The 27,043-nt window shown below is 36.1% G+C and overlaps 1 protein-coding gene across 10 annotated transcripts in view; it reads left to right on the forward strand.

The window, feature by feature from the left end:
• The window catches only part of ARB2A (ARB2 cotranscriptional regulator A), a 484,742-nt gene that overhangs the window by 18,823 nt on the left and 438,876 nt on the right, over window positions 1-27,043 (forward strand). For 6 of the 10 annotated variants that reach the window (XM_078153129.1, XM_078153135.1, XM_078153132.1 and 3 more), the window contains exons 2-3: window positions 8,327-8,450; window positions 25,028-25,093. The exons of 2 other annotated variants lie outside the window; for them this stretch is intronic. In XM_078153129.1, coding sequence (XP_078009255.1) covers window positions 8,345-8,450; window positions 25,028-25,093 — 172 coding nt within the window. In that variant the 5' untranslated portion in view covers window positions 8,327-8,344. Of the gene's footprint in view, window positions 1-8,326; window positions 8,451-24,016; window positions 24,090-25,027; window positions 25,094-27,043 lie in introns of all 10 variants that reach the window. 2 more of the 10 variants (XM_078153133.1, XM_021008513.2) reach the window with 2 other exon arrangements.

The raw sequence follows: 27,043 nt of genomic DNA on the forward strand, positions 1-27,043 counted from the left end.
CATTCCAAATCTCAATTTATATCTATAGTCAAAGCTCAATTTATGTCTTATAGTAAGAGACTGGAAGATGATCTGTGGCATCTAGTCTTGTGGGCAAACCACAATGATCTCAACAATCACAGAAGAAGGCCTAGAGTTCATTCATTAATCTATAGCTTTCTTATTCTGCTCCCCTATAACTGGTTCTTATCTCAGTATTTGGTGATTTAAAATATTCACATGTTTTAAAAGACAGGTTTTCATTTTTTTTTGCATTGATTAGTTACAGTAAATTTTGTAAAGAACAAAATGACTTGAGCCACACATGAGGTCAGATTTTTGTTTTTTTTAAAAAGCTTCATGACCAGTTTCAAGATAGTGATTTATTAATTTGATTTTGGGAATAGTCATTACAATATCTTTTTTGGTATGCGCTATAACAATTCATACTCACATACACACACGCACAAAACCTGTTTGATGCATGTGTTAGATTAACAAGTTTTCGGATGGAAGACTGCATATGAGTTTTTAATTAAGGAATGGGTTCAAATGAAACAATATGTGTAAAATATTCTTCAAATTCTTCTTTTTGAAGCACTTTGTAAATGCCAGTTAATACTGTATTCAGTCTTAAGCCTTTTTAATCCTTTAGAATACTTGAGGTAAGAAAAAACTTAAACCGTGAAGTGTTAAAAACGGCATTGTCTCTTACAGGCTTTCTGGTAAGATGTTAGCAGTTTAGTATCTTCTTTTAATATTTCAGGAGAGAAATTAGAAAAATTTACATTAGATCTAGTATATTTGACCATTTATAGTGACTCAACAGAGTGGATAGAACTAGCAGGATACATAGCAGGATGAGAAAATAATAGGATGTATAGCAGGATGAGAAAATAATTGTAACTTTTTAAATATGTTACTTCAATGTTGCCAACGGCACCAACTCCTTGCTTTGAAATCTTGAAAAGAAACTATGTCATGGTAAATTATAGCTGAATTCTGACTTAATAGACATTTTATAATATGACTTGTATTTTACACAAAATTATTTTTACCTAACTTTTAAAAATTCATTCATTCAATAGCTATACTCTGAAAGCCACAGTGATAGGTAGGCTTTGTGCAATGGTTTGCATGGGTTTTATGTTTTACTCATACGAACTATTTGGATTACACATTCCTTTTCCTAGTATATTAAGTATGAAAACTTAAATAAAAAAATTTATTTCTTGGCTATAGCTTTACCATTTCTGCCTTCTTTTTTCATGCTCTGTGAGAGAGTCACAAGAGGCTGCTTATCCCCCAGGTTCAATAATAGCATTGTATTCCAGATATTGTATACTTTTCCATCTGAGCCCTGTTGGGGTTTCTGTATTTCAAAGCGTTTGGCCAAAAAACAATTTGAAACCTGAACTAGATGATCAGTATAGTATACTTGGAACCTGTTAAGACACAGTAGTATGGTATTAGTTTCTTCTCGAATTTTTTTTTTTATTCAAGATTTCTTAACTCTTGGCTCCCTTTCTTTAAAGGTGGTTGAATTACAAAGTGGTGTTGGAACTGATTGACAGTAACATGAGCAACCTCACTTCTTAAAAAGGTGTTCAAGTAGGCTGAAAATGTCATTAAGTCGACACCTTTAGTCTGTGAGTTACTCTATACTTAAAAAAACCCAGAATTGTTATAGTATTTCTTGATGATGGAGTGTAATCTTTAGGATTTGAAGATGACAACTATGAGCATATCATTACAATGTTAGTTTGTTTCTTTTGTGTTTAGGTTTTACTTTTTTGCTTTTTAATGAGGCCATCAGGTGTAAATGACTAGCACAGGTAAGTGTCAAGTGTCTGAAGGCAGATTTGAACTCAGGTCCTCTTGACTCCAAGGCTCAAGCTCTATCCACTGTCCCACCTAGCTGCCCCTGTTTTTATTTTTAAATCACAATTAGGAGTTTATATTGAGCAATTAACAGTTCCAATTTTAGACCGCTTTTGACCAAAGCATGCTTATATAAGGTGGCCAGTGAGATTAAGAAGTGTACTTGTGGCCACAGAACTAAGGTTTTTTTGGTGAAGTATTAATTGGTCCAAAAGGGGGTCAGATATGTACATAGGCTTGTCTTCATTGTATCATGCTTTAAATATACTTGTTAATAAGATATGACTGGAATAAGGAGGAAAAGTGGTATAATAATATCAAGCAATGAGTTGCTTTGACCAATGGATTCTTTACCAAGTGGGCCAGCCTCCTGGTAATGAATTTCTTGTTATTTACCTAAGCTGGTCTTTGTAATTGACTCAGTCAGTTGCTGGGACCAAACTCAACCTGCTAGAAATTGAACTCCAGGGTCAATTTTGGACCATGATGAAGTATTATAGTAGTACTTTGTGAAAATTTGAAGGAGAATCAGAGTATAATATGTCATCAAATAATATATATGTGTATATATATATGTATATGATATATATATATGTATATGATATATACATATATATCCACACACATATCTATGTATATATGAAAAAGAAGATGAGCTAGTAACTTGGTGAGAGTAAGGGATAATCAGTGCTATCATAGTACTCCATTAATATTCATGTGATATCAAAAGAAATCAAAGTAGGTCCCCCAGCACATTGAGTAGACCAACTTTAGTGGATCTTATGGGAAAACACAGGCAGGAGTTGCAGAGGATGTCTAGACTTTGATGGATTGTGACCTGCATTGTTAGATATATATCAGTGCAATTTCAGGTCCTTTTGAGTAAAGAATCAAAAGGCTGTGTAAGCAATGACCTTACTGTAGGAGCAGTGTCAAAGACGTTTCAGTCCATTAAAGGATTTCGAGGACTCCTTAGGTGGGTCTGTGTTGTAACTGATACCCATTGCCAAGGTTCAAGTATACTCATGGTCCCACATGAGCTTGGTCTCATTACAACAAACTGTGATATGTGAAATTTGTGTGAAATAACTTTCTCTTTATTTCCTAATTAACAGTTCCAATTTTAGACCACTTTTGACCAAAGCATGCTTATATAAGGTGGCCAGTGAGATTAAGAAGTGTACTTGTGGCCACAGAACTAAGGTTTTTTTGGTGAAGTATTAATTGGTCCAAAAGGGGGTCAGATATGTACATAGGAATCCATATGGATTTCCTTCCTCTCTACCCAAATATTCCATTATCTTGTTTGACCTAGTTGCCTTTTACTTTCCTCACCAGTGTCCTTACTTCCCTACAAACAGAGCCATGTTTTTTACCTCTTGGGTAGGATGAACCAAGTCATTCTAGCCTGAGAATAAGGATTGGAGTTACCTTTTCTTATTTGGTAAATGGGCCGTTTGATGCTTCTCAAATCACTGAAAAAAAATAGGCAGTTACTTATTCTTCTTTTTTCCCAGTCTCCAAGTTGTTGAGTTAGATTTCTTGTACTTATTCCAGTACTGATCTGAGCCCTCAGACCTGGGGCTAGAGCTAGACTAATGTTTTGGAGTAAGTACAGTAAATAATGGTCACTTGGGATTGAGTACATTCTTTGGGTGGGATATTATAATTATGTAGGTGCAGGAAAACTAGAACAAATTTATTTTTGTCTCAATTATCATAGGTGTTTTCTACCTTCTAGAAAAAAATCTTAAGTCCCCATGTATATTCTGTATACTTTTCAAGTGCTTTGGCAAGATGCTGTGCAAATAGGGCACCTAAGAAATATTCCGTCGTTCTGTGTTTTGAAATGCTGACTAGATCAAGATTACACGACAAGTTATTTATAGCTTTATTTATACATAGTGGATTCTCTGTTGGAGTCATAGAGGGAAAGAAGATATGATAATTGCTTTGTGTAGTTCACAGAAGGAAATTGCAAACTGAGATGTTTTGAATCTAGTTTCTGGTATAACCATTCCTAGCAAAACTATATTTAAACAGTAGTGGTTATCATGAACTATACAGCATGTCAACTGTGTCCCAATTCACATCAGTAAAAACCTTCTGCTCCTTTATTCCCTATAACCTAACCTCCATCAGATAATGCCAAATAAACTATGTCAAGTGCATGTATTAGTATATATCAGCTATATCAAGCTGCTCGCTAGCTGCATTTTCGGGAGTGTTTATCTGTGGTCATGCAGGTTATAACTCTGAATTTTTATCAGGAAAACTAAATTGAGAATTTACAATGTTCTTGATTTAGCTCCACCAGCTGTGCCACAGCTCTGGAAAACAACTGAAGATGGTCAAAACGAAACACAGCAAGTACAAGGATAACAGACAAATTACCTTTGCTTCTTGCTGAGCTGCTTTGCCTTGGCTGCTATCAGTCCAAGGTCAGAGGTAGAATAATTACTAATTGCCTAATTTATTTCTTCATAAGCTTAAGTACAATGAATTGATGTGTGCACCTTTAAGCATGTGTTGTCTAATTTAGAGTAAAATATTAATAATTGCTGTTTAATTCTGGGAATGTAAGATTTTATATAGGCAAATTTATCCCTGTGGTAGTTATAACAGTACACTTAGAGTCATTGTTGTTATTAGGATCCTCCTTTGTTTCTGCTAAAAAATGATTTGTGGCAAGAAGGACAGTTAATAGTGAAATTTGTGTGTAAACTGCATACTTAAATATTTTGGATCTTTGATGTCATCAGCGGAGGTACTTGGTACCCTGCCACAAATCATACTTTATTTATGACTTCCTATGTGATTTTTGTCTCTGTTTTTCTGTAGATCCTCCAGAAAAGGTCTGTTCAATACACTGGGGGGCCTTCCTTTGCTGCTTTTTGTATTTTGTGGATTCCAGTGCAGTGATAACATACAACTCATGAAACAAACTACATAGGCCTTCACACTTACCTTGAATGTCACAAAATTTCCCTTATAAATTTTCTTCTCTTTTTTTCTGTTGAAGGCAGTGTGAAATAGTTGAAATAGGCATCTGGGAATGCAGGGGTTCAAGTACTGCCTGATCTATATCAATGGAAATACTTCCCACAACAATGAAATCAGAAGCCTAGGTTAAAAAAAAATCCAAATGTTCATTGTTTTCTGCAGACTTGTTTGTACTGAAGTTAAAAAATACAGATATTTATTGTTAGGTCATTATTAAAGAATGGCTGCAGTTTCCTCCATTCCAAATGAAATACTTCCCTGACCAAAATCTGTGATGTTTCACATTTTAGTTCTATCTGTAAGGGCACTTCATACCATTCCAGTGTAATGAGGGTAAGCTTGTTTTTTGGATGTTTTGGACATTTATCCTTTTAATAAATATTACTTTTATTCATGTATCTAGAGTATATAAATTAAAATAATTTAGAAATATATCTAGGATCATAGCTAATATCAAGCTGCTTTATGTGGTTTATTATTATTATTATCCATTAATATTTTTCATTTACTTTATTGGTCATTAAAAGTCCTTAACCTGAAAAAAGGTCACATAAGTGATAGGAACTGAAGTTTGCTTTCTTGGTGGCAGTGAATTGAGTTACTAAAATAAAACTGTTTAGTCTATTTTGTTTTTTGATGATAATATTTACATAATTTCATTGGATATAAGTCTAATGATTACATGGGTTCCAATTTCTTTGTATAATTTTCTATTTTTATTTCAAGGATAAGTGACTTGTTTCCTTTTTGTAGGAAGCTTGTTCCTTTTGTAGCCTTGTGCTTGTAGTTCATAGTTTTTTACTATTAGGCCAAAATAGCAGATTTCGATTGTAGTAGTACAGAGCTTCATTTGAATAAATTGATTTTTATTATTACTTTTTAAAAAAAGACTGAGTCTCCCCATCTTCGAATGGGATACTGGAATGCATGGGATTGTTCATGGGCTAATGCCATTCCGGACTTTGACCTGTTCCATTTCAGACCTGGGTTAATTAATCTGCCTTATGTAATCTGGCAGTATCCTTGTTTCTGGGGGCTTACCATATTGGTGCAGAATTCAGTTCTATAACTCAGAACTCCTAAGCTTAAGATATCCATTAGGTTTGATTTTCAGAATTTCTGTTTTTCTATTTAGTTTTTTCTTTAGTTAGTTAATTTTCGATTTGTTTTTAATTATATGGCCAATTATTTAGGTCTGTTTCTTTTGTTGGATGAAAGTGTTAAAAGATATGTTTTTCCCCAAATCTGGATCCATTCCAGATTTTTTTTATTTTGGTTTTTCATCATCATTTTCTTTGATGAAATTATTGTTTCTATGATTTGTGCTTTGATCTACCAATTTCTTAGGATTATATTAATTAGCCTTCATTTAAGTTTTTATTTTTTCTTCTGAGACTCAGTTATTATTATGTATTTTTATTGTATTGCATAATCAGTAAAGGATGTCTAATATTTCTAGTTTTTCTGCATTTGCTTATCAGATTTTTATGCCCTACTATGTGGTCAGTTTTTGTAAAGATGTGAGCCATAGTTGAGAAACATTTATACTCCTTTCATTTCCCATTCAGTAATCTTTAGAGAGCTATCATATCTAACTTTTATAAAATACTATTCAAGTCTGTAATTTCTTGTTTATCCTTGTTGCTTTTTCTCTGGGTCCAAACAGAGCACATTGAGGTTCTCAGCAATTATAGTTTTGCTGGCTGTTTTTCTCTATAGTTTGATTAGCTTTTCCTTTATGTATTTAGATGTTGTAGCATTTAGTACATATATATCAAGTATTGATATATCAGTTTTCTGAGAAGCTTCGTAGCTTAGTGGTTAGCGTCATTTTTGAAGCCAGGAAGATTCTGGGCAAGTCATTTAACCTCCTATCAGTGCTCAAGGGAACTCTCAAAAATGTACTTTGAGAGAAGGTGATGATCTACATTGGTAGAGTTTCGTCAACAGGAAGTACTTCATACTGTTGAAATCCCAGATCCAGTCCTATTACTTCATTATTTATGATGTCTTTAAATGTAATGTAGTTTCCTTCCTTTTCTTTTTAAATTCTGTTTGCTTTTTCTGAGTTCATGACTGCCACTCCTGCTTTTTTAGTTTCACTTAAGACATAATATCCTTTCAATTTCACTATCTGTCTTCATGTTTTAAACATGATATACTGTAAGCAGTATATGGCTAGATTCTTCTTTCCTATCTATTCTTCTATCATTCTGTGTTTTATGAGTGATTAGTTTCATTCACATTTATTGTTATAAATAATTATTAATTGTGTATTTTTTCATCATAATTTTCTGTAACTTTTTTCATGTCTGACTCCTGCACTACACAAAGAAAAAACGAGATGGGGAAAGAAAATCCATGGAATTAACATTCAGTAATTGATATTTGGAATGGTTTGAACCCATTTGTCTGTCTCTCCTCTCTAGAAGGAAGCCCAGACCTCTGTCATTGATTCTTATACTTTCTTTCCTTTTGATTCCTATTCTGTCATGTAGCTGATGTTTGTTCTACTTCCTCAGCACTCTCTTCTCTCTTAACACTGCCCTTCTTTCCTTTTCCCTGTTCCCGCCTTTGTCCCTCTTATATTCTTGGCCAGATTGGGAGTGGTACAAGGAGATGGTCTCTTCTGCTATCCTAGACTGGACAGAGCGGTTTACTGGTGTTTTTGTTTTATTGCTCGTTATGTTAGCTAGCCTCCTTTTCCCATCTTTATTGAAGCATAGCTTAGAGAATCTAGGCTTACCTGTAACTTTACTAGTAGCATGCACTTCTGTTTTGAAGGTCATTACTATAGGTGGTTCATATGCTTTTCTCAGTAAACTTCAGTGGCTTCTTTTTGCTTTGAGAATCAAATTCCTTATACTTAATCTTTATCTCCATTCTCAGGAACTTTGAACAGGCTGTTCTCCATGCTTGAAGTGTGCTTCCTCCTTATCTCCACCTCTTAGAGTTTTTATTTTCCTTTAAAGCACAGATCAAATGCCACCTCCCACATGAGGCCTTTCTTCCCTACTCCCTAGTTTCTAGTGCCTCCTCTCCAGATTAACCTGTCTTTTTAATGTATATATGTATACAAAATATTAATTTCATGTGTATTTTTTTTCTCTTCCAATGAAAAGTAAACCTCTGCCAATGGAAAGTAAACTCTTTGAGGGCAAGTGCTGTTTCATTTTTGTCTTTATTTTCACAATGGCCTGGCACATAGTAAGTGGTTAATAAATGCTTCTTGTTGGTTTAATATAGTTCAAGAAATGGGGAAGGTATTTACTTAATTGTGACTTTATGAATAGCATAGTAAACATCTGCAATTTCTGTTTTATTTAAAATTTTAGAAGTTATTATTTGTTTTATTTGCAAATAAATTCTAAATTTTGTTTAGAATTCTTAAACTGACATCAAATGACATGGGAAACCAAATAACATTTAAAACTGGCTAATTTATTACTTTGGTTCATTCTAGACTCTCTTCTGAGAATTGATGTCCATTTACATCATTTCTTTAATTTGGTTGACACTTTGGATAAACATGGCACAACTCCAGCAAGGAGGTCCAGATGAAAAAGAAAAAACTACAGCACTAAAAGGTATATGTTTGTTTTTGTAAGTTTTCCAAATGATTTAAGGTATGTTTGCAAACATATAGGAAATGTAGATTTAAACATTTTGGTGACTTTTCTGGCTCATTTCAGTTCTTTCATAAAAAATAGAAATGCCTGTACTTTTTATATCATTCTTAACATCTTAGTGTAATTTGAGGTTTAGGATTCTGGGATAGTACATGGGGTGGGGGTGGGGGGGCAATCTCCTTTATGTGCCACTATGTTGCCAGAGGGAAGACCTCATGGGCCACATGGTTTCCTGTTTGGGAAGGATGGAGGATGTCCTCCCGCTACTGGGGCAGAGATTTCTAACCCCAGCCTATTAGCCCTAAGCCGTGCCTTGGGAAGTAGGGATAGCTGCCAAGACTGTTGGGCCAGTGCCTAGTCTATGGCTGATACTCTGAAAGAGAGAACTGGAGGGGTGGGAAGGTGGAGCATCACAAGACAACAGGAGGTAGCAGAGAGAAATGACTCCTAAAGGGGTGGGTCTTGCAGGGAGAGTAGAAACAGGTCAAATCCAGGAGTGCCTGGAAGGGAGTGCCATACAGCCTGGTGGGTTTTCGTAGGTTTTTTTTAATGCAAGTTAATCAGACATTATGGGAAGGGAACAGGGAGACTGCACCTGCTATGAAGATTATGCTTTTAGAACTGGTGCTGACACATGCTATGGAAAATGCCTCAGGAATTGGGGCTAGTTGATATTCAGACTCCCCTTTCAAACATTATTGCCGGCTTCATTCTGGCTAGTGACTCAGGGGATGTGGATTTCTATGGCTTCTTCATTTAATAGGTGGCGAAGCTACTGAGATCCTTTTACTCTGTTAATGTCTTAAGCATAATAGGTCCCAAATAAATTATAGACCATTTCGGAGCTGGAAAGGATCTTAGAGGTCACCTAATTCAATATTTTGTCACTTACCTCTAAGATGTTTTTGTTGTTGTTACTGTTTTCTCAGAAGCATGAGGAAATTGAAGTCTCTCTGTAGGATAAATGATTTACCTTGAGTAACATTGTGGGGACTAAAGTCCAGGTTTTTTTGATTCCTTGTCCATACTTCCTAAATTTTTTTATTGGGTCAGACTAGTGGACATTTTGGTCTTGTATTCTGTGTCAAGCAGTGAAGTGGAAAGCTTCTTGTGGAAGGACTTGAGCACCCCAAAATGGAAAAAGCCCAGAGTACCACACTGTGGATCTGTGATATTAGGTGTATAAAACTTTCTTGGAAATACTGTGTTTTTCAGGCTTGTTGGACCTTTTTGAATTTTTAGTTCTGTATGTTATCTAGGTTAAGTAATACACAGTGTCATTTATAGGGTTCTTTCCAAATACCTAGCTCTTTGAATGTCTCATCTCATTTGATCCTCAGAACACTCCCATGAGGTAGACAATACAAGTGTTATTTCCCCATTCTGTACATAAGTTAGTCATGTTGTGAAAGAAGAATCAGAACAAAAAGGAAAAGCCATGAGAAAGAAAAAACAAAAAAACAAGTTGATCCACATTCAGATTTCATAGTTCTTTCTCTGAATGTGGATAGCATTTCCCATCATGAGTCTTTTAGAATTGTTTTGGATCATTGTATTGCTAAGAAGAGCTATAACTTTCAGTTTTATTAATCTCTCCTTTGATTTTTCAGAATTTCTAATTTTGGTATTTAATTGGGGATTTTTAATTTGTTCTTTTTCTAGCTGTTTTAGTTGCATGCCCAATTCATTGATTGCTCCTTCTGCATTTTATTCATGTAAACACTGAGAGAGAGAAAATTTCCCCTAAGAACTGCTTTAGCTGTATCCCACATATTTTGGTATATTGTCTCATTATTGTCAATCTCTTTGATGAAATCATTGATTGTTTCTGTGATTCATTGTTTGACCCACTCATTTTTTAGGATTACATTATTTAGTTTCCAATTAATTTTTAACCTGTCTTTCCATGGCTCCTTATTACACATAAATTTTATTTCATTATGATCTGAAAAGGATGCATTTAGTATTTCTGCCTTTCTGCATTGGATTGTGAGGTTTTTATACCGCAATACATGGTCACTTTTTGTGTAGGTGCCATGTACTGCCGAGAAAACAAGGTATATTTCTTTTTATTCCTATTCAGTTTTCTCCAGAGGTTTATCATATCTAACTTTTCTAAAATTCTATTCACCTCCTTTATTTCTTTCTTGTTTATTTTGTGGTTAGATTTATCTAGTTCTGAAAAGGGGAGGTTGAGGTCCCCCCCACAGTTTTGCTGTCTGTTTCTTCCTATAACTCACTTAACTACTCTTCTAATAATTTGGGTGCTATACCACTTGCTTCCTAAATGTTTAGTATTGATATTACTTCATTTTCTATGGTACCTTTTAGCAAGATGTAGTTTCCTTTCTTGTCTCTTTAAATTAGATCCATTTTGCTTTTGCCTTGTCTGATATCAGGATTGCTACCCCTGCTTTCTTTTTATGTTTGCTGAAGTGTAATATATTCTGTGCTAGCTTTTTATCTTTGCTTTGTGTGTATCTCTCTGCTTCAAATATGTTTGTTGTAAACAATATATAGTAGGATTCTGGTTTTTAGTCCACTCTGCTATCTGCTTCCATTTTATGAGAGAGTTCATCTCATTCATATTCATAGTTATGATTATTAATTGTGTATTTCCCTCAATCCCATTTTCCCCTCTGTTTATACTTTTCTCTCTCCTTTCACCCTGTCCCTTCTTACCAGTTTTTTGCTTCTGACTAACCCTCCTTCAGTTTGCCCTTATTTTTATTGGCGCTCCCCCGGCTTTTCTTCCCCCCCCCCACTTCCCTAGAGCAAGATAAACTTTTGAGCCAAATGTGATCAGAGTAATGCTCAAATAGTGTTCACTCCTCCTTTCTTTCCCTCTTGTAAAAGGTTTTTTGTGCCCCATGTGATGTAATTTACCCTGTTGTGCCTTTCCCTTTCTTCTTCTCCCAGTACAATCTTTTTTTTCCCCCACCTTCTGTCAATTTATACTCCTTCTAACTGCCCTAATAAGATACACAGTTCTCAAGAGTTACAAGTATCATCTTCCTGTGTGGGGATGTAACAGTTTATCCTTATTGATATTATGGGATAACATGTGTTTTTATTTCCTGTTTATATTTTTATGCTTCTCTTTAGTTTTGTAGATTGACTTTTCTGTTCAGCTCTGGTCTTTTCATCAGGAAAGTTTGAAAGTCACCTATTACCTTGAACATACACCTTTTCCCCTTGAAGATTATGCTCACTTTTGGTGTGAAGTTGATTGTTGGTAGTAATGTGAGCTCCTTTGCCTTCTGAAATTATATTCCAAGCCCTTCTATCCTTTAATGTAGAATCTGCTAAACCCTGTGTAGTCTTGACTGTGGCCCCTTGATATTTGAATTGTTTCTTTCTGACTGTTTGCAGTATTTTCTCCTTGACCTGATAATTCTGGAATTTGGCTACAGTATTTCTTGGAATTTTCATTTTAGGATCTCTTTCAGGAGGTGATCAATTGATTATTTCAATTATTATTTTCCCTCAGGTTCTAGGATATCAGAGCAGTTTTCCTTGATAATTTCTTGAAAGATGTTGTCCAGTCTCTTTTTATTGATCATGGCTCTCAGGTAGTCCAATAATTCTTAAATTATTTCTCCTGGATCTGTTTTTCAGGTCAGTTGTTTTTCCGGTGTCTCATGGAATCATTAGCTTCCACTTGCTTGATCCTAATTTTTAAGCAATTATTTTCTTCACTTAGCTTTTGTTCCTCCTTTTCCATTTGTCAAATTCTGCTTTTTAAGGAGTTGTTTTCTTCAGTGGATTTTTTTCCCAGTTGGCCAATTGTATATTTTGAGGAGTTGCTTTCTTCAGTCAATTTTTGTCCTTCCTTTTCCAAGCTGTTGACTTTCTCTTGCATAAATCTCATTTCTTTTCCCAATTTTCCTTCTATCTCTTTTATGTGATTTTTAAAATCCTTTTTGAGCTCTTCCAGGAAGACTTTTTGGGCTCAAGACGAATTGATATTCCTCTTTGAGGCTTTGCATGTAGGCATTTTGACATTATTGTCCTCTTCTGAGTTTATGTTTTGATCTTCCCTGTTGCCATAGTAGCTTTTTATGGTCAGAGATCTTTTATGTTTTTGCCCATTTTTTGTCTATTTTGTGACTTTTAAAGTTGAACTATGCTTCTAGGGCACAGGGGGTCCCTGTCCCAAGCTTCTGCTGGGGTCCAGGAGTCTGGTCACTGGCTTTCTATACTGGAGCCTCACGTGCTGGCAGCTTGCCCACTGTGCTAGAGTGGCCTGGCTAAGTCATACCTGTTTTCCCAGGGTTCCAGGGCTGGCAATTTTCCTTCTGTTCTGTGGCTAGAAGCTCACAGCTGGCCTGCTGTGCCAGGGCAGAGCAGCCTCAATTGCTGATCTGTGCTGTGGCTAAGAGCCTCCCACTGGCCTTCCTAGATCCTGTCTATGATGAACTTTGTTCCTCCATCCCCTTTTTACCCAAGTGAGATAGACCCTTCCTGAAGTCTTTTTAAGTTATCTTAATCTGGGAAATTGTTTCACTCCATCTTTTTGTAGGTTCTTTTGCTCCAGAATCTGTTTAGAGGCTTGATTTAATGTTGTTTCTGAGGGAATCTGGGAAGAGCTCAGGCAACTCCCTGGCTTTTCTCTACCATCTTCTCAACAAACATTTATTAAATACCTACTGTGTTCCAGGCACTTTTCAGTAATAAGCTCTCTAGGGATACAAAGACTAAAGTGAAATTATTGATTAGATCCTTTCATCTTACAAGTATAGTTTAGATTATTTTCCCCCAAATACTTTACTTTATATTCTTTTCCTCTATATAGCCTTGTGACATCTTACTGCCATTTATCACATTAACTTAGCATTTCTGTATCCATAATAGTCAAGTGTCATTTGCAGAAATGGAGATTTTTGCCATGCACTTTCTCTTTAAAAAATACTTGGTAAGACTGATATAGTTCTGACTGCTGAAGGACTTAGTATAGTTCTCTATTCAGAAAAATACTAGCATGTCTTTGTCTTCTGTTCTGTAAATAGAGAAACACTGTATTATATCACATGGAGCACTGGACTATGTAAAATAAGAGGGGTTGGACTTAGGTCTGCTTGACCTTGGACAAGTCACTTTGACCTCTTTATGCTTCAGTTTCCTCATCTGTAAAGGGGATGGGGAGGGGAGGTGGATGGGAGTATAGAATACTTGGCCTGCCCAAGTGAGGAAGATGCTTTGTATATCATCCAAAATAATCATTTCAATCCCTTGGTGACTCATATTGAAAAAAAAAATGAGCCCCATCTAGAATTTGGTCAAAGGCATGCTGAAAGTTTTCATTTTATGAAGTTTTTGTTCCTTTTTTTGTCCATATGCTTTTTTGGCTTTTACTGTACTCCTTATGTAGACAGTTTTTTTCCCTCTCCCACCTTTTTAATCTTGCACACAGTGCCCCTCATTCTGGGAACACTCTTCTTCCTCACCTCCTTTTCTTGTCATCTCTCATGCAATTCAGGGTTCAGCTTAAGTGTCTCCTAGTACATGAGTCCTACCCTGACTTCCAAGCCGTGAGTGCGCTGCTCCAGACACCACACCTCGTAGGAATAAAAATCACCTTTTATAGCTCTTGGCAACTTAAACTCTTGTTAAGTTAAGTTGAATTATAGCCTCTTTTAGTCTGGCAGTTAGGTCTTAGTCATTTTGGTCTGGGTTTCTTAATTAGGTATATTTTTAATCAGGCTCAAGTCTTGCTCTTATTGATTTTACTGGGCCTTTCTGCCTGATGACTGGATTTTTCTATAATTTCCTCTTGTAAAATTTTGTAGCTATAATTTTTTACCCATCATCTAAAACCATGTTGCCAGGCTAGGATTAGTAAGATTGGTTTGATACTGGAATGAATTGAAACACTCCTGGAAACTCTGACGGTTAACAAAAGGAGATTTACTTAGTTATAGCTGAGGAAGGATAGTCATCTAGGACCCTGCATTGATTTACCTGAGTGGAACTCCCTAGCTTCAAGGTTGTCTGCCCTTTGAGAATCAGAACTGAGGGGGAGCCCCTTATGGTTTCTTGTGCCCAGGAAGCCAAGAAGCCTTAGTTCCTTGAGCCAGTTAAATCTCAATTACGGTTTTATTACCTTTTAAAGAAAAACTAGCCTAACCTGCATTGGGCCAAGCCTAAGGATATTACTCCCACCACCAACTCCAAAATACAATTATATCTACTTCCATACATATTCCCCCAAACAAGGAAAACAGCATGAAAGTGGATTTTGACTGATTTTGTGTGCAGTCTTATGTGTGCAGTTATATGTTATGAGTTTTCTTTGTTTTTAAAAGAACAGGTATATGTTGTGTTATATGTTAGTGATATTGTCTCAGGTTTTTGATCTGAGGTTTTTTTATCATTTGAAGTGGTTATCATTTATATAGTTGTAGCGATTTTTCTTTTGTCCTACTTTGTCCATTCTTCATCATTTTATATATTTGTATGGTGTAGTAATATTCCATTTATGTACATTTATCATTTCCCAATGATTGGATATTTTGTTTCAGACTTTTTATTTTACAACCAGTACTGCTATGAATGTTTTTTATATAGAGAGATCTTATGTTTGTATCCTGCTTGGGGTATAAATCTAATAGTTTGATCACTAGGTCACAGGTGATGAACAACTTTGTGATTTTTCTTATATAATTCCAAATTGTTTTCTAAAATGCTTCAGAATGAGTTGGTGTGCCTGTTTCACAGCCAACATTAAATGTTTCTCTCTATGTCAGTTGAACGTCAATTTAAAGCACATAGCTTTACACATAGTAACACTTAATGAATGTTTTATTCACTTAATGAATGTGAGACCATATACCAGAGATATTTTAATTTATATTCATGTTATTAGCAATTTTGAGCATTTAAAATATTTTAATAATTTATTTATATTTAAATAAACTTAATTATTTAACTTTTATAATTTAAATATATGTAATTAAAATTTTTATATTTAGGTAAACGTTTATAGATGCTCTATTTTTAAACCTTGCTGTCAATTTTCATTCCCCTATTATAGACCCCTTCCTTAAAGCAAAATAGTGTAGTTAATCAAAGATACTTGCTGAAAAGATTTTTTTCCCCCCAAATCAATAGCTTCTGTTCAGAAGGCTGTATTGATTTTGCTTTGGAAGGGCTGGTGTCTTCTGCCTTCGAGGAAGGCCAAATGTGAACAACCTGGCTAAAAGAGCATGGTCCTGGAAATCAAGAGAACTGGTTTTTATCTGCTTCTTTTACTCTGAATCTCACTTTCTTCCCGAGTAAAATGAGGGTGTTGAGCAAAGTGATCTCTAAGGATATGGCCATCTTTGACATTCTGTTGAGATTGTGAGATTTGGTAGAATGAGCCATTTTATGTGACCTTGGGCAGACTATGCCCCTCTTTGGGAGTCTCAGTTTCCTCCTTGGTAAGGCTCAGCAGTTGGAGTAACTCATACGCTACAGCTTTATCATGCTACTTAGATAGTTTGGGTTTGGGTAGCATAGGGATTGATTATAGTTCCTTTCCTCCAAGTCATATGTGTGCTTTTTTTTTTTAAAGGTTATTACTGCATCTTTTTGCTTTCTTCCAGGGGCCAGGCTTCTTGGATACCAAGTGAGAAGAAACAACTAATTAATTTTGATAACTAGGTGCTAAGGTCCATTAAAAAAGAAAGTTACCAAATGCTCTTGGGTTCAGCATCCTGGGTTGATTCCTTTAGGGTCTGAAGGGAGATGGGGGTCAATATTTTGATGCTGGTTTGAGTTGCCTGGCACAAGCCAGATAGATGTCAGCTTACTTAAACTGTAGTCATTTTACCTAGCAAGAAAAAAACAGCCATGTACCTGTTAGAGTTGGATATCAGTGTATCATAACTAATCATGTTTAGTGTTTTCAGTTTAGTTTGATTATTGGGATGAGGTGTTTTATTCAATAGCCATATTGTAGATAAAATTCCTTTATGATAAACAACACTCATTCATCAACAAACATTTATTAATCTTTTCCTATGTACAGTGCTCTGTGCGATGATCAGAGGGTGTTACAAATATAAATGTGATATTTCTTTTGCCTCAAAGAAACTACTGTCCAGTGGGGGTGATGGTTGAATGAATGAATGAAAAAGCATTCACTAAGTTCTTACTGTGTATTAAGTACTGTGGTAAAGGCTGGGAATGCAAATAACAAAAGATAGTCTGTTCTCAGGGAAAACACTTTAATTGGAGAAACGACACGTAAAAGAAAGTTCAGCTATAGGGTGGGTAGAAAGTCCCAGAAGTGCTCAGGGTTCCACTGGGTAGATGACAAGGCCCATCTTTGGTTTTTCTCAGGAGGTCAGATTTGTAGGCACCTGGAAGGAGTACAGGCAGGGTCATGGTAAGGTTTGGTAGTCTTCAGTCTCACTAGAAGGAATAGAGTTGTTGATTCACATCTCTTCTAAGCTGGTTGAGCAGTTGAGCTTTCAGATAGCCTGGATGGGTTCTGGTCTTTCCAGTATGGGAAGAGCAGAGGAAAGGAAGGGAAAGACAGGAGTAATAAGATAAAAAATCATAGAATAATAGATTTAAAGTTGGACCTTAAAGATCACTAAGTGCAAGTCACTTGTTTTGTGTATTAGGAAACTGAAGTCAAGAATTTATGCACAGTCTCACAGGTAATAAGTAGCAGAGAATGGTTTCAAACTCACATTTGTACTTTCTGCCTCTGTATTCTTAGAATAATATATAATAGTATCTGACATTAGATCAAGCAATATTTCTGTTACACCTCGATGTCTCTCATGTACATAGATAAATCCAATAAAAATTACAGCACAGGAGAGGGAGTACAAAATATTCTGAGATCAGGGGAAGGAGAGAGCATTTTCATCTGAAAAGCTTGACAGAGGTTGTGCTGTTTGAACTGAAAATCATAAAGGAGGATGTATAAGATGTTAATAGGTAGAGATGGGGAGGAGGACATTCTGAGGTCAACTGGATGTATTTAAGCGACAGTAATTAGTCTTGTTTGATTAATGTATAAGGTGTATTTATGTTAGGGGAACAGAGGAGGTAGATTATAGTCAGGTTATGGAGATCCAATCTGAGAGCAGATCTTTGTGCAGTGAGTGGTATAATTAGGCTTTAGTGCTATTTAATTTCTAGATTGTTTTGTTGTAATGAAATTTTGTTGGAAATGAAAATACTTAAATAGATCTAACGTCACATCAATTGGAAAGTTCTGTTAATGATATAGATTGCAACATAACCATATCTGCCCATCCTTTTTCTGACATCTTCATTTTACTCATGGCACCTTCTGGCTCTGGCCATCTGATCTTCTCTTCTTTTTATATAATTTCTTGATGACATCTTTTATTTCTCTTCTTCATTGATGACATTCCTCATTGGTTTCATGTTGCAGCCTGTTTGTCTACACTATATACCTCTCCATTACCGTCTGCGTGATATTGTTAATTCTTCAGAGAGTGTTGTATTACATGGTTTGATAGAATTTTGTATCAAAAAGATGAGTATTTGCTTACATGGAAAGCTTGGGATAGGGGGAGGGAAGAGGTCTTCCTGCCTGCCTTTTCTTATTCAATTCTGGACTCAACTCATAGTCCATAGGTACTATGTATTTTCTTTCTCTGTCTCTCTTCATACGCATACAGATTCTATAGATGGACAAACTTGGTGTGTATACCAGTGGTCAAGCTCAGAAGCATGTTGTAATCTTAGACATTCTTAATCCATTTGTTCTTTTCCATCTGAATGGTCAGGCCAAACTCCTTTGAGAACTTACACATCTCCTTCAGGACGCTCTGCAATGCTGAGGGGCTTGAGGTGATCATTGTGATGTTATTTGAAAACAGAATTACCAGGAAGACTTAACCATTCACTGAGAATCTTCTTTAACTTAGACTGTGTTCTAGATCTCTTTCCATGGTATGAATACCTTTAGTGATGATTGCTTAAACTAATATGCGTTAAAATAGAAAAGATGTCTTAAAATCAAAAAGGAAAAGGCATCGCATGTATACATACATATATGTATGCACACATGTATACACATATCTATGTCTTTTTCTACATACATACATATACACACATTTTCTCATTCCCGAGCTTTTATTTTCATAGGTCTTAGAGTCATGCAGCTGGAAAGAAATTAAAGATCTTCTAGTTCAATTCCCTTTATTTTGAGGATGAGGAAACTGAGTCCTCAGAGAGGTTAAGTGATTTGCCCTGAAGTTGCCCAACTAGTTTGGAACAGATTTGGGACTTTAATTTAGGTTTTTGTTTTCCAGTCTACAACATTTTCTATTAGTCAGATCTGTGTGAATTTTTGAGTATGTGTTTTGTTTTAATGAATATTCAAGTGTGTAAGTGGTTGTAGCCATTGAAGGGTTAAGGAATGAGAGCTACTGAAAGGTATTTGTTCTGTTCTTTTGCCAGTTGGCATTATAGTGCACTGAACCTTGGTCCTGGAGTCAGGAAGACCTGAGTTCAAATGTGGCCTCAGAAGCTTATTAGCTGTGTGACTCTGGGCAAATCATTTAACCTCTTTGCCTCAGTTTCCTCATCTGTAAATTGGGGGTTATAATAGTACCTCCCATGCTTGTTATGAAGATCAAAGGGGATGATAATTATGAAGTGCTTATCAGCACAGTGCCTGGCACACAGTAAGCACTATGTAAATGTTAGCTATTTATTATTATCCTGCCTGTAGTGCAAATAACACACAATTAGGTCTCTTATGTGTTAGGTATGGGGTTTCACAGAACACAGGCAAAGCCTTGCACTAAATCATTCTTACCACAGGATTTTCTGATTACTATACAAATTTTGAGAACACACTTATTTGTATCAGAAGAGTATAGGAAGCCCCTCCTTCCTGCAAGTAAAATTCCCACTTTAGCTTTATTTGAGATAGTGAAGCTGGAAGCTGAATCCCAGCCACTCATTCTGATAGCCCACAGATATTAGGGGCCTTTAGGATCTTATATTTATTCATTTATTTTTATTTTTAATTTTTGGATAATTAATTTATTTTTAGTTTTCAACATTCACTTTCATAAGATTTTGAATTTTGAATTTTCTCCCCCTCCCACTTCTCTTCCCCCCCCCAAGAGGGCATGCAATCTGATATAGGCTCTTCATATACATTCATGTTAAGCATATTTTCCCATTAATCATTATGTAAAGAACAATTAAAACTAATGGGAGGAACCACAAGAATGAAGCAATAAAACACAACAACAGAGGAAAAGGAGAGCAAATAGTATACTTCCATCTGCATTCAGACTCCATATTTCTTTCTCTGGGTGTGGATAGCAATTTCCATCATGAGTCTTTTGGAGTTGTCTTATCTTGCATTGCTGTGAAGAGCTAAGTCTATCAAAGTCAGTCATCTCATAATGTGGCTGTTATTGTGTACAGTGTTCTGGTTCTGCTTATTTCACTTTGCATCATTTCATGTAAGTCTTTCGAGGTTTTTCTGAAGTCTGTCTGCTCATCATTTCTTATAGTACAATAGTATTCCATTACATTTATACATCACAACTTGTTCAGCCATTCCCCAATTGATGGGCGTCCCCTCAGTTTCCAGTTCTTTGTCACCACAAAAAGAGCAACTATAAATATTTTTGCACGTGTGGGGAAGATTTTATATTTGAACAGGTGGATCTGAATGTTCCATTGTAGGGTAAACAAACAAATAAATAAACAAACTTCACTTGCCTTTGAATATCCCAATTATAAGTAGGTAAAATAAGTCTAAGCAAGGGAGTTGGAAGGGTAGATATTTGATTAGAGGGCCTGAGGTCATAGATATTAGATTAGAGATTATGTGTACCACCTTTTTCTTAGAGTGAGGAGCACAGTCTCACTAGCCTGTATTACTTTCATTTAAGGGAATGGTCGCCATGTGGACAGGTACTAGAAGAAGCCCTTATATTTATATAAAAGTTTTCTTATAAATTATTTATCTTTTTAAAACTTTTAATGGTGCCTTTTCTTTTATGTCTCATTGATTTTCAAATATAGTATTTCCCTTTCCCCTACCAATGACCTTTTTATTCAAGTAGATTTAAAAAAAAAACCACAAAACAACAACCAAACAATTCAGGCACACCAGCAGACTACAACCAGGTGTGACAGTATAAACACCCCATTGTCTCCCATCTTTCTATCCAAAGGAAGGTAGTTCAAATCTGATTTCTGGGGCCAGCATTGATTATTCTGATTATACAGTGTTCAATTTCATTTACTATTTTTCCCATTTACATTGTTGTAGTCACTGTATATATTTGTTTTCCTGGTCCAGTTCGGATAAGAGTGAAGTTCATCTGATTCCTACTTCTCCCAATCCCATTAATATTTTATAATATTCCTTTCATGTACCCCAATTATAAGAAATAGTAAGAGCTATCTCCTTTCTCCTTTAGCATATTCCATTTACCATCCTTTCTCTTTCTCCAGTTAAAACCCTTAGGTCTGACCCACCCTTGGCTTCTTAGCTTTTCCTGTTTAACTCTGTCATTACCTTCTGAATAATAATAGTAAAATTGTTATACTAATAGAGCATTTATTTAGTGCTCTAAGTTTTGTAAAGCATTTAAAAATATTATCTAATTTTATTCTCACAGAAATCCTGGGAGGTAAGTGCTATTTTTATTCCCTTTTACAAATAAGGAAACTGAGGTAGACAGTTAAATGACTTGCCTAGGTCATGTACCTAGTAAGTTTCTGAGGCAGGATTTGAACTCAGATTTTCCTAACTCTGAGTTCAGCCTTGTGCACTGCCACCTAGCTGCCTATGGTTCTTGAATTGGGGGCGTTGCGCCAGGGCCATTCTTTCCTCCCTGCTCTCCTTTTAGGTTGGGTGTTCTACCCTTGGTTTTTCCCAACGTGCCTTGGATTTCTGTGCTGACTTCTGTATCAGCAGGTGTCCTGTTGTCCCCTTCATTCTTCAGCCCTCCCACCGTCACCCACTTTTGAGTTTCAGAGTACTTGATATTCTCAGTCCTGTACGGTGTCTCAGGGAAGATACAATAGTAGGAACCTTGGAAACCTGGGGTGTTCCATTCCAAGTGTTGGCACTCACATTGGTTACTCTGCTCCTGGTGGCTTCTAAGATTTCTAGTCAATTTTTACTCATCCTGGTCCTTTTTTTGGGCAAGTTCTCTGCTTTCTCTGTCTCTAGATGTAGATTCTTACAGGAAGGGATGTTCTGGAGCCAGCTTGAACCGGCTCGCAGCAAATTTTCAGTGTGAGCATTTATACCTCAGAATTGGCAAACAGTATAAATCAGGGCTTGATATATTGTTTTGTTTACTATCTAGACTGTGTATTTTTTTTTTCAGAGAGTCATTTGTTAAAAATTTACTAGCTCACCGCCTCGTAGGCTATAACTATCTCTGCTTTTACTGTGTGGCTGCTATCTGGTTTGCTGAGTGGGGACATTTGCTTTGCTGGCATTCCTTCTTTCCAATTGTTTATGTGTTTGTGGCCGACCTTTTGTGCATGTCTGCATTGAAAGAAATCACTTACTGCAGAGTCTTATTGGATTCTTGATTATTATTTGGTGTGGTGTCATTTTTAAGGTTTTTATTGGAATTAGGTAAAAGGTAGCATCCCTCATCAGGAAGTCATCTTGGCTGGAAACCTTAGAATTTCTTTAATATGTTAATAGAGCTTTGTTTCATTGATTCATTCATAAGATAGTAAGAATAGTTTAGATTCCTTTTATTCTTCCAAGAATCACAGAATTTCAGGGTTGAAAGGGTCTTCAGAGGCCATCTAGTGCAAAACATAAAAAGCTCTTTTGTCTGATTCTTTCCTGTTCTACTAATTTTAATTTAATTTTGAGACTTTACTTACATAAGTTCCAGATTCTCCACAGTATTTTTCCTGTCTACCCTTGTTTCTCCACTCACATAGCCACAACCATATTTTAGGCCTTCATTGCTTCTGACCTGGACTACTGCAGAAATCTTTTTATTGGCCTTCCTGATCCAAGTATTTCCCCACTCTAGTCTATCCTTTATGTTGCTTCTAGAATGATTTTCCTAAAGTCAGGATCTGACCTCTTTTCAATAAATTTCAGTGACTCTTATCTCTAGGAGAGTTTATATAAAATCTGTATTTGGCATTCATTTATAACCTAACCCCTGCTTACCTTCTAGCCTTATTACCCATTATTCTCTATCATACAATCTACAGTCCAGACAAACTGGCCTTATTGTTCCTCATACATGGCATTTCATTGACTGCTTCCATGACTTTGTAGTGGCTGTCCTTTAAGTCCCTCATTTCCTCCTCTTAGAATCCTTGGTTTCCTTCTGGACTCACCTCAATTACCACCTTTCACTTGAGACTTTTCTGATTCCCCAAACTTCTGATGTTCTTCTCACCATTCGGCTTTTATCTATTTTTTATGTGCCTATGTATGCATTTTTTTGTCTATTTCAATCAAACATAAGCTATTGAGGAAAGGAACTCTCTTGTATCTTTGGAGCGTAGTACAGTTCCTGACACATGATAGGTGCTTAATAAATGCTTATTGATTGATTTTTTAAAAAATTCTCTTACTGCTTTATGTTGAACCTTCTGTTGCAGTCTGCTCGTCCTTAGTCAGTCCTGACTTACTGGCTATTATCCTGTCAAGTTTCTAACATGATTCCTCATTTTGTCAGGCATTCCAAGTCATCCATCTTTTTTTTTTAATCCTTCTTGTATTAATATAGAAACATTAATATGTTCTCACTTGGTTTTTCTGCCAATTCCTGCAACTCTCCAACTGTTGGATAGATTACATTTTCACTCCAGTTTTCTTTAATTGTTTGATTATTATGTCATTTCCATTTTGAATATGCTATTGACTTTTCCCCAGCCATGCTACTGAGGCATTTGTTGGCTGAATATAATTTCTTTTTTGACTAATCTATGATCACTTTTTGACTAATAGTACCTTATAGTTTGAAATGAATGCTTTTGGTTACATGATTATCACTTACCTATATGTGCTAGTGAGATTAGTTTTCTTACCATTCATTTTCTTCTTTACTTTTGCAGTCTTATTTCTCCTGAAACTGCTCTCTCCAAGAAACCTAATGACCTAACAATGAAAATCTTGGCATTTGACAATGCCGATCAACCCTTTCTGTTCTTGTCTTCTTGACATTGTATCCTCTTAGTTTTCCTCCTACCTCTTTGATCATGCCTTTTCTCTCTCTTTCATTGGCTCCTCTTCTTCCTTCAGCCTCAGTTGGGAGTATTACCTATGTTTCAGCCCTCAGCTCTTTGTTCTCTCTGAAAGTAGGGAGCAGATTCCCATATCTCTAGTTGCCTGCAAGAAGTTTTAACCTACATATTCCATAGGCATCTCAAATTCAGTTTTCAAGATGAAGCTTGTTATTTTTTCCTTTATATCTTGTCCTTTCAGACTTCAGATTTCTCTCAGTGGTACCACTTTTACCAAGTCTCTCAAGTTTGATAATCATGTTGTAATCATCATTTTTATTTGCCTTGTCATCTCTCATTTACAGTTACCAAGTCTTCCTTCCTGACTATATTTTATTTTCCCTGTCATATTCTTCATACCACTTCCAGACATAATAGGTACGTATATTCGTCTCTATGTCTGTCGGTGTCTCTGTGTCTCTGTCTGTCTGTCTGCCTCTCATATCTTATGGGTGCATTTTAGCATTTTTTGTTGGGGGTTCAAGTTCCATCTGCTTCCCCCAATCTAGCGCTGGCTTTCACTTTCAGCTGACTGGCATTCACACGATGACTGCCTACTGTGTATTCTTGGTTGTGGACAAATTCTTTTCCCCAACAGGCCCTGGGCTTCCTTGTGTCTGCGCTGTTGCTTATGATATTCCCTGTCCCTGGAATGTCTTTCCTCATCTTCTTTCTCTCCTGAATACATCCTTTTCCTCATCTTTCAAAGCCCAAAGTAGGAAGCAGGTGGGGCGGTGGGAGATCGCTGGGTGAGAACTCAGCTGGTTCCATTCCAGCTCCGAAGCTCACTGCTTGGTTAGCTGAGGGTAGGTCATTCATCCTCCCTGACCCTCAGCTGCCTCATCTCTAAAATAACGGCTCTTGGTAGTCCTTCCCTCTCCAGATCTGTGATTCTGTGATCATCTGATTTTATTTAAATCTGTTTCTTACACACCTTCTCTGGTCCTCTAGTACATATTGTACTTTCCTTCTGGGTTCTTCAAATAGTAATTTGATTGACATTTCTAGTGCAATTATTACATTATTTTGTATCTTGGTATATATCATATACCCTCATTAGACTGTATGGTCTGCCAGGATCAAGATAATGCTTTATCTAAATTTGCATGTTTTCAGTGCCTAGCATTATGCTGTGCACATAAATGGTACTTAATAAAGTATTAGTTGAATTGAATACCACACAATGCCTAATAATAGCAGACATTTGTATGATGCTTTAGGGTTTGAAACAGACTTTGTCTATGTTATCTCAATTGAACTTTACAATATCCACTTGAAGGAGAAGTAGGGTAGATGATCATATTCCTGTTTTTCAGATGAAGAAACTCAGACAATGGGAGGTTATAACAGTGATTTGCCTATGGTCATACATCTATTCAGAGGTAGGATTTGCACTCAGTTCTCTAAGTCTAAGTCAGCCACTCAATCCTGTCACATTATTGGCCAACAAATTTTTTTCCCAAGTACTGGGACTCAGTAAATATTGGTTGATAGATTAAGTGAAACAGATAAGATAAATAGTTAATAATCCATTGCTCCCATGACTATTGGCAGCAGCAGGAAAATAATGGATTTTTTTTCCAATTTATAAGCATTTATTTTCTCTCTTCCCATTCCCCCTCTCCCCACTGAAAGAAAAGAAGGAAAGACAAATTTCTTTCTTTTTTTTGATTGCTTTTTAATTTTTTAATTAATTGATTTTTAGTTTTCAATATTCACTTTTATAAGATTTTTTAGTTCTAAATTTTCCCCTTTCCTCTCCTCCCCTCTCCCCAAGATGGCATGTAATCTGATATAAGCTATATATGTACAATCATCTTAAACATATTTCCACATTAGTCGTGTGGTAAAGAAGGATTAGAACCAAAGGGAAATACCACAAGGAAGAAAAAACAAATGCAAAAAAAGAGAGAAAATAGTATGCTTTGACCTGCATTCAGACTCCATAGTTCTTTCTCTGGATGTGGGTAGCATTTTCCATGTTTAGTCTTTTGGAATTGTCTTAGATCGTTGCATTGGTGAGAAGAGGTAAATATATCAAAATTATTAGTCTTTGCATAATGTTGCTGTTAGTGTGTATAGTTCTCCTGGTTTTGCTCACTTCACTGAGCATCAGTTCATGTAAGTCTTTCTAGGTTTTTCTGAAATCTGCCTGCACATCATTTCTTACTGCACAATGGTATTCCATTATATTCATATACCATAACTTGTTCAGCCGTTCCCCAGTTGATGGGCATCCCCTCAATTTCCAGTTCTTGCGTGAGAAGAAATGAACCACTTGATGTTGAAGCCAGGAAGCTTTATTAGCAATCTTACAAGATCGGGTGTCCTTCGACCAGGCACAGTGAGCATAGAAAAAAAAACACCACACTTACATACGATAGCTTCATTATAATGTCCCTTCACCATGGGGCCTCCCTTCCTCCCATGAACTAATTAAAAGTTCCTCTGTTTGCATCCTAGGTTCTCTGCCCCTGTTTACATCTCCCACTATTCTCTTTTCCAGTACTCTGGCCTCCCCCTTATTTTCATATATATGTTTTATAACCTTGCAGTCTGACCACAGTTCTGGTTTAACCGGTTCATTTCCTGTTCAGGTATTATTCCAACTAATGGCTAGCATCTTGGTTTTGCAAGCTTGTTCCTTTGGCCCAAGCTATTTTCTTATGGACTCCTTGGTATTTTGCAAACGTGTTGTTCCTGTGGAAACATAGCTCCTGTTGTTTTTTACATTTGCCACCACAAAAAGAGCTGCTATAAATATATTTGTACATACGAGTCCTTTTACTATTTTTATGATCTCTTTGGGATACAGGCCTAGTAGTGGCATTGTTAGATCAAAGGGTTTGCACAATTTTATAGCCTTTTGGGCATAATTCCAAATTGCTCTCCAGAATGGTTGGATCAGTTCACAACTCCACCAACAATGTATTAGTGTTCCAATCTTCCCATATCTTCTCCAACACTTATTTTTCTGTTTTGTTATGTTAATAGTGTGATGTGGTACTTCAGATTTGTTTTAATTTGCATTTCTCTAATCAATAGTGATTTAGAACACTTTTTCATATGATCATAGATAGCTTTAATTTCTTCATCTGAAAACTACCTGTTCATATCCTCTGACCATTTATCAATTGGGAATGACTTGCATTATTATAAATTTGACTCAGTTCTCTAATTTAGAAATGAGGCCTTCATCAGAGACACTGACTGTAAAATTTTTTCCCCAGCCTTCTGCTTTCCTCCTGATCTTGGTTGCGTTGGTTTTGTTTGTGCATAAACTTTTTATCTAATGTAATAAAACTTATCTGTTTTGCGTTTTATAATGTTCT

Source organism: Phascolarctos cinereus, unplaced genomic scaffold (genome assembly GCF_003287225.1).
Source record: "Phascolarctos cinereus isolate Bilbo 61053 unplaced genomic scaffold, phaCin_HiC Scaffold_4;HRSCAF=312, whole genome shotgun sequence".
NCBI lineage: Eukaryota > Metazoa > Chordata > Mammalia > Diprotodontia > Phascolarctidae > Phascolarctos > Phascolarctos cinereus.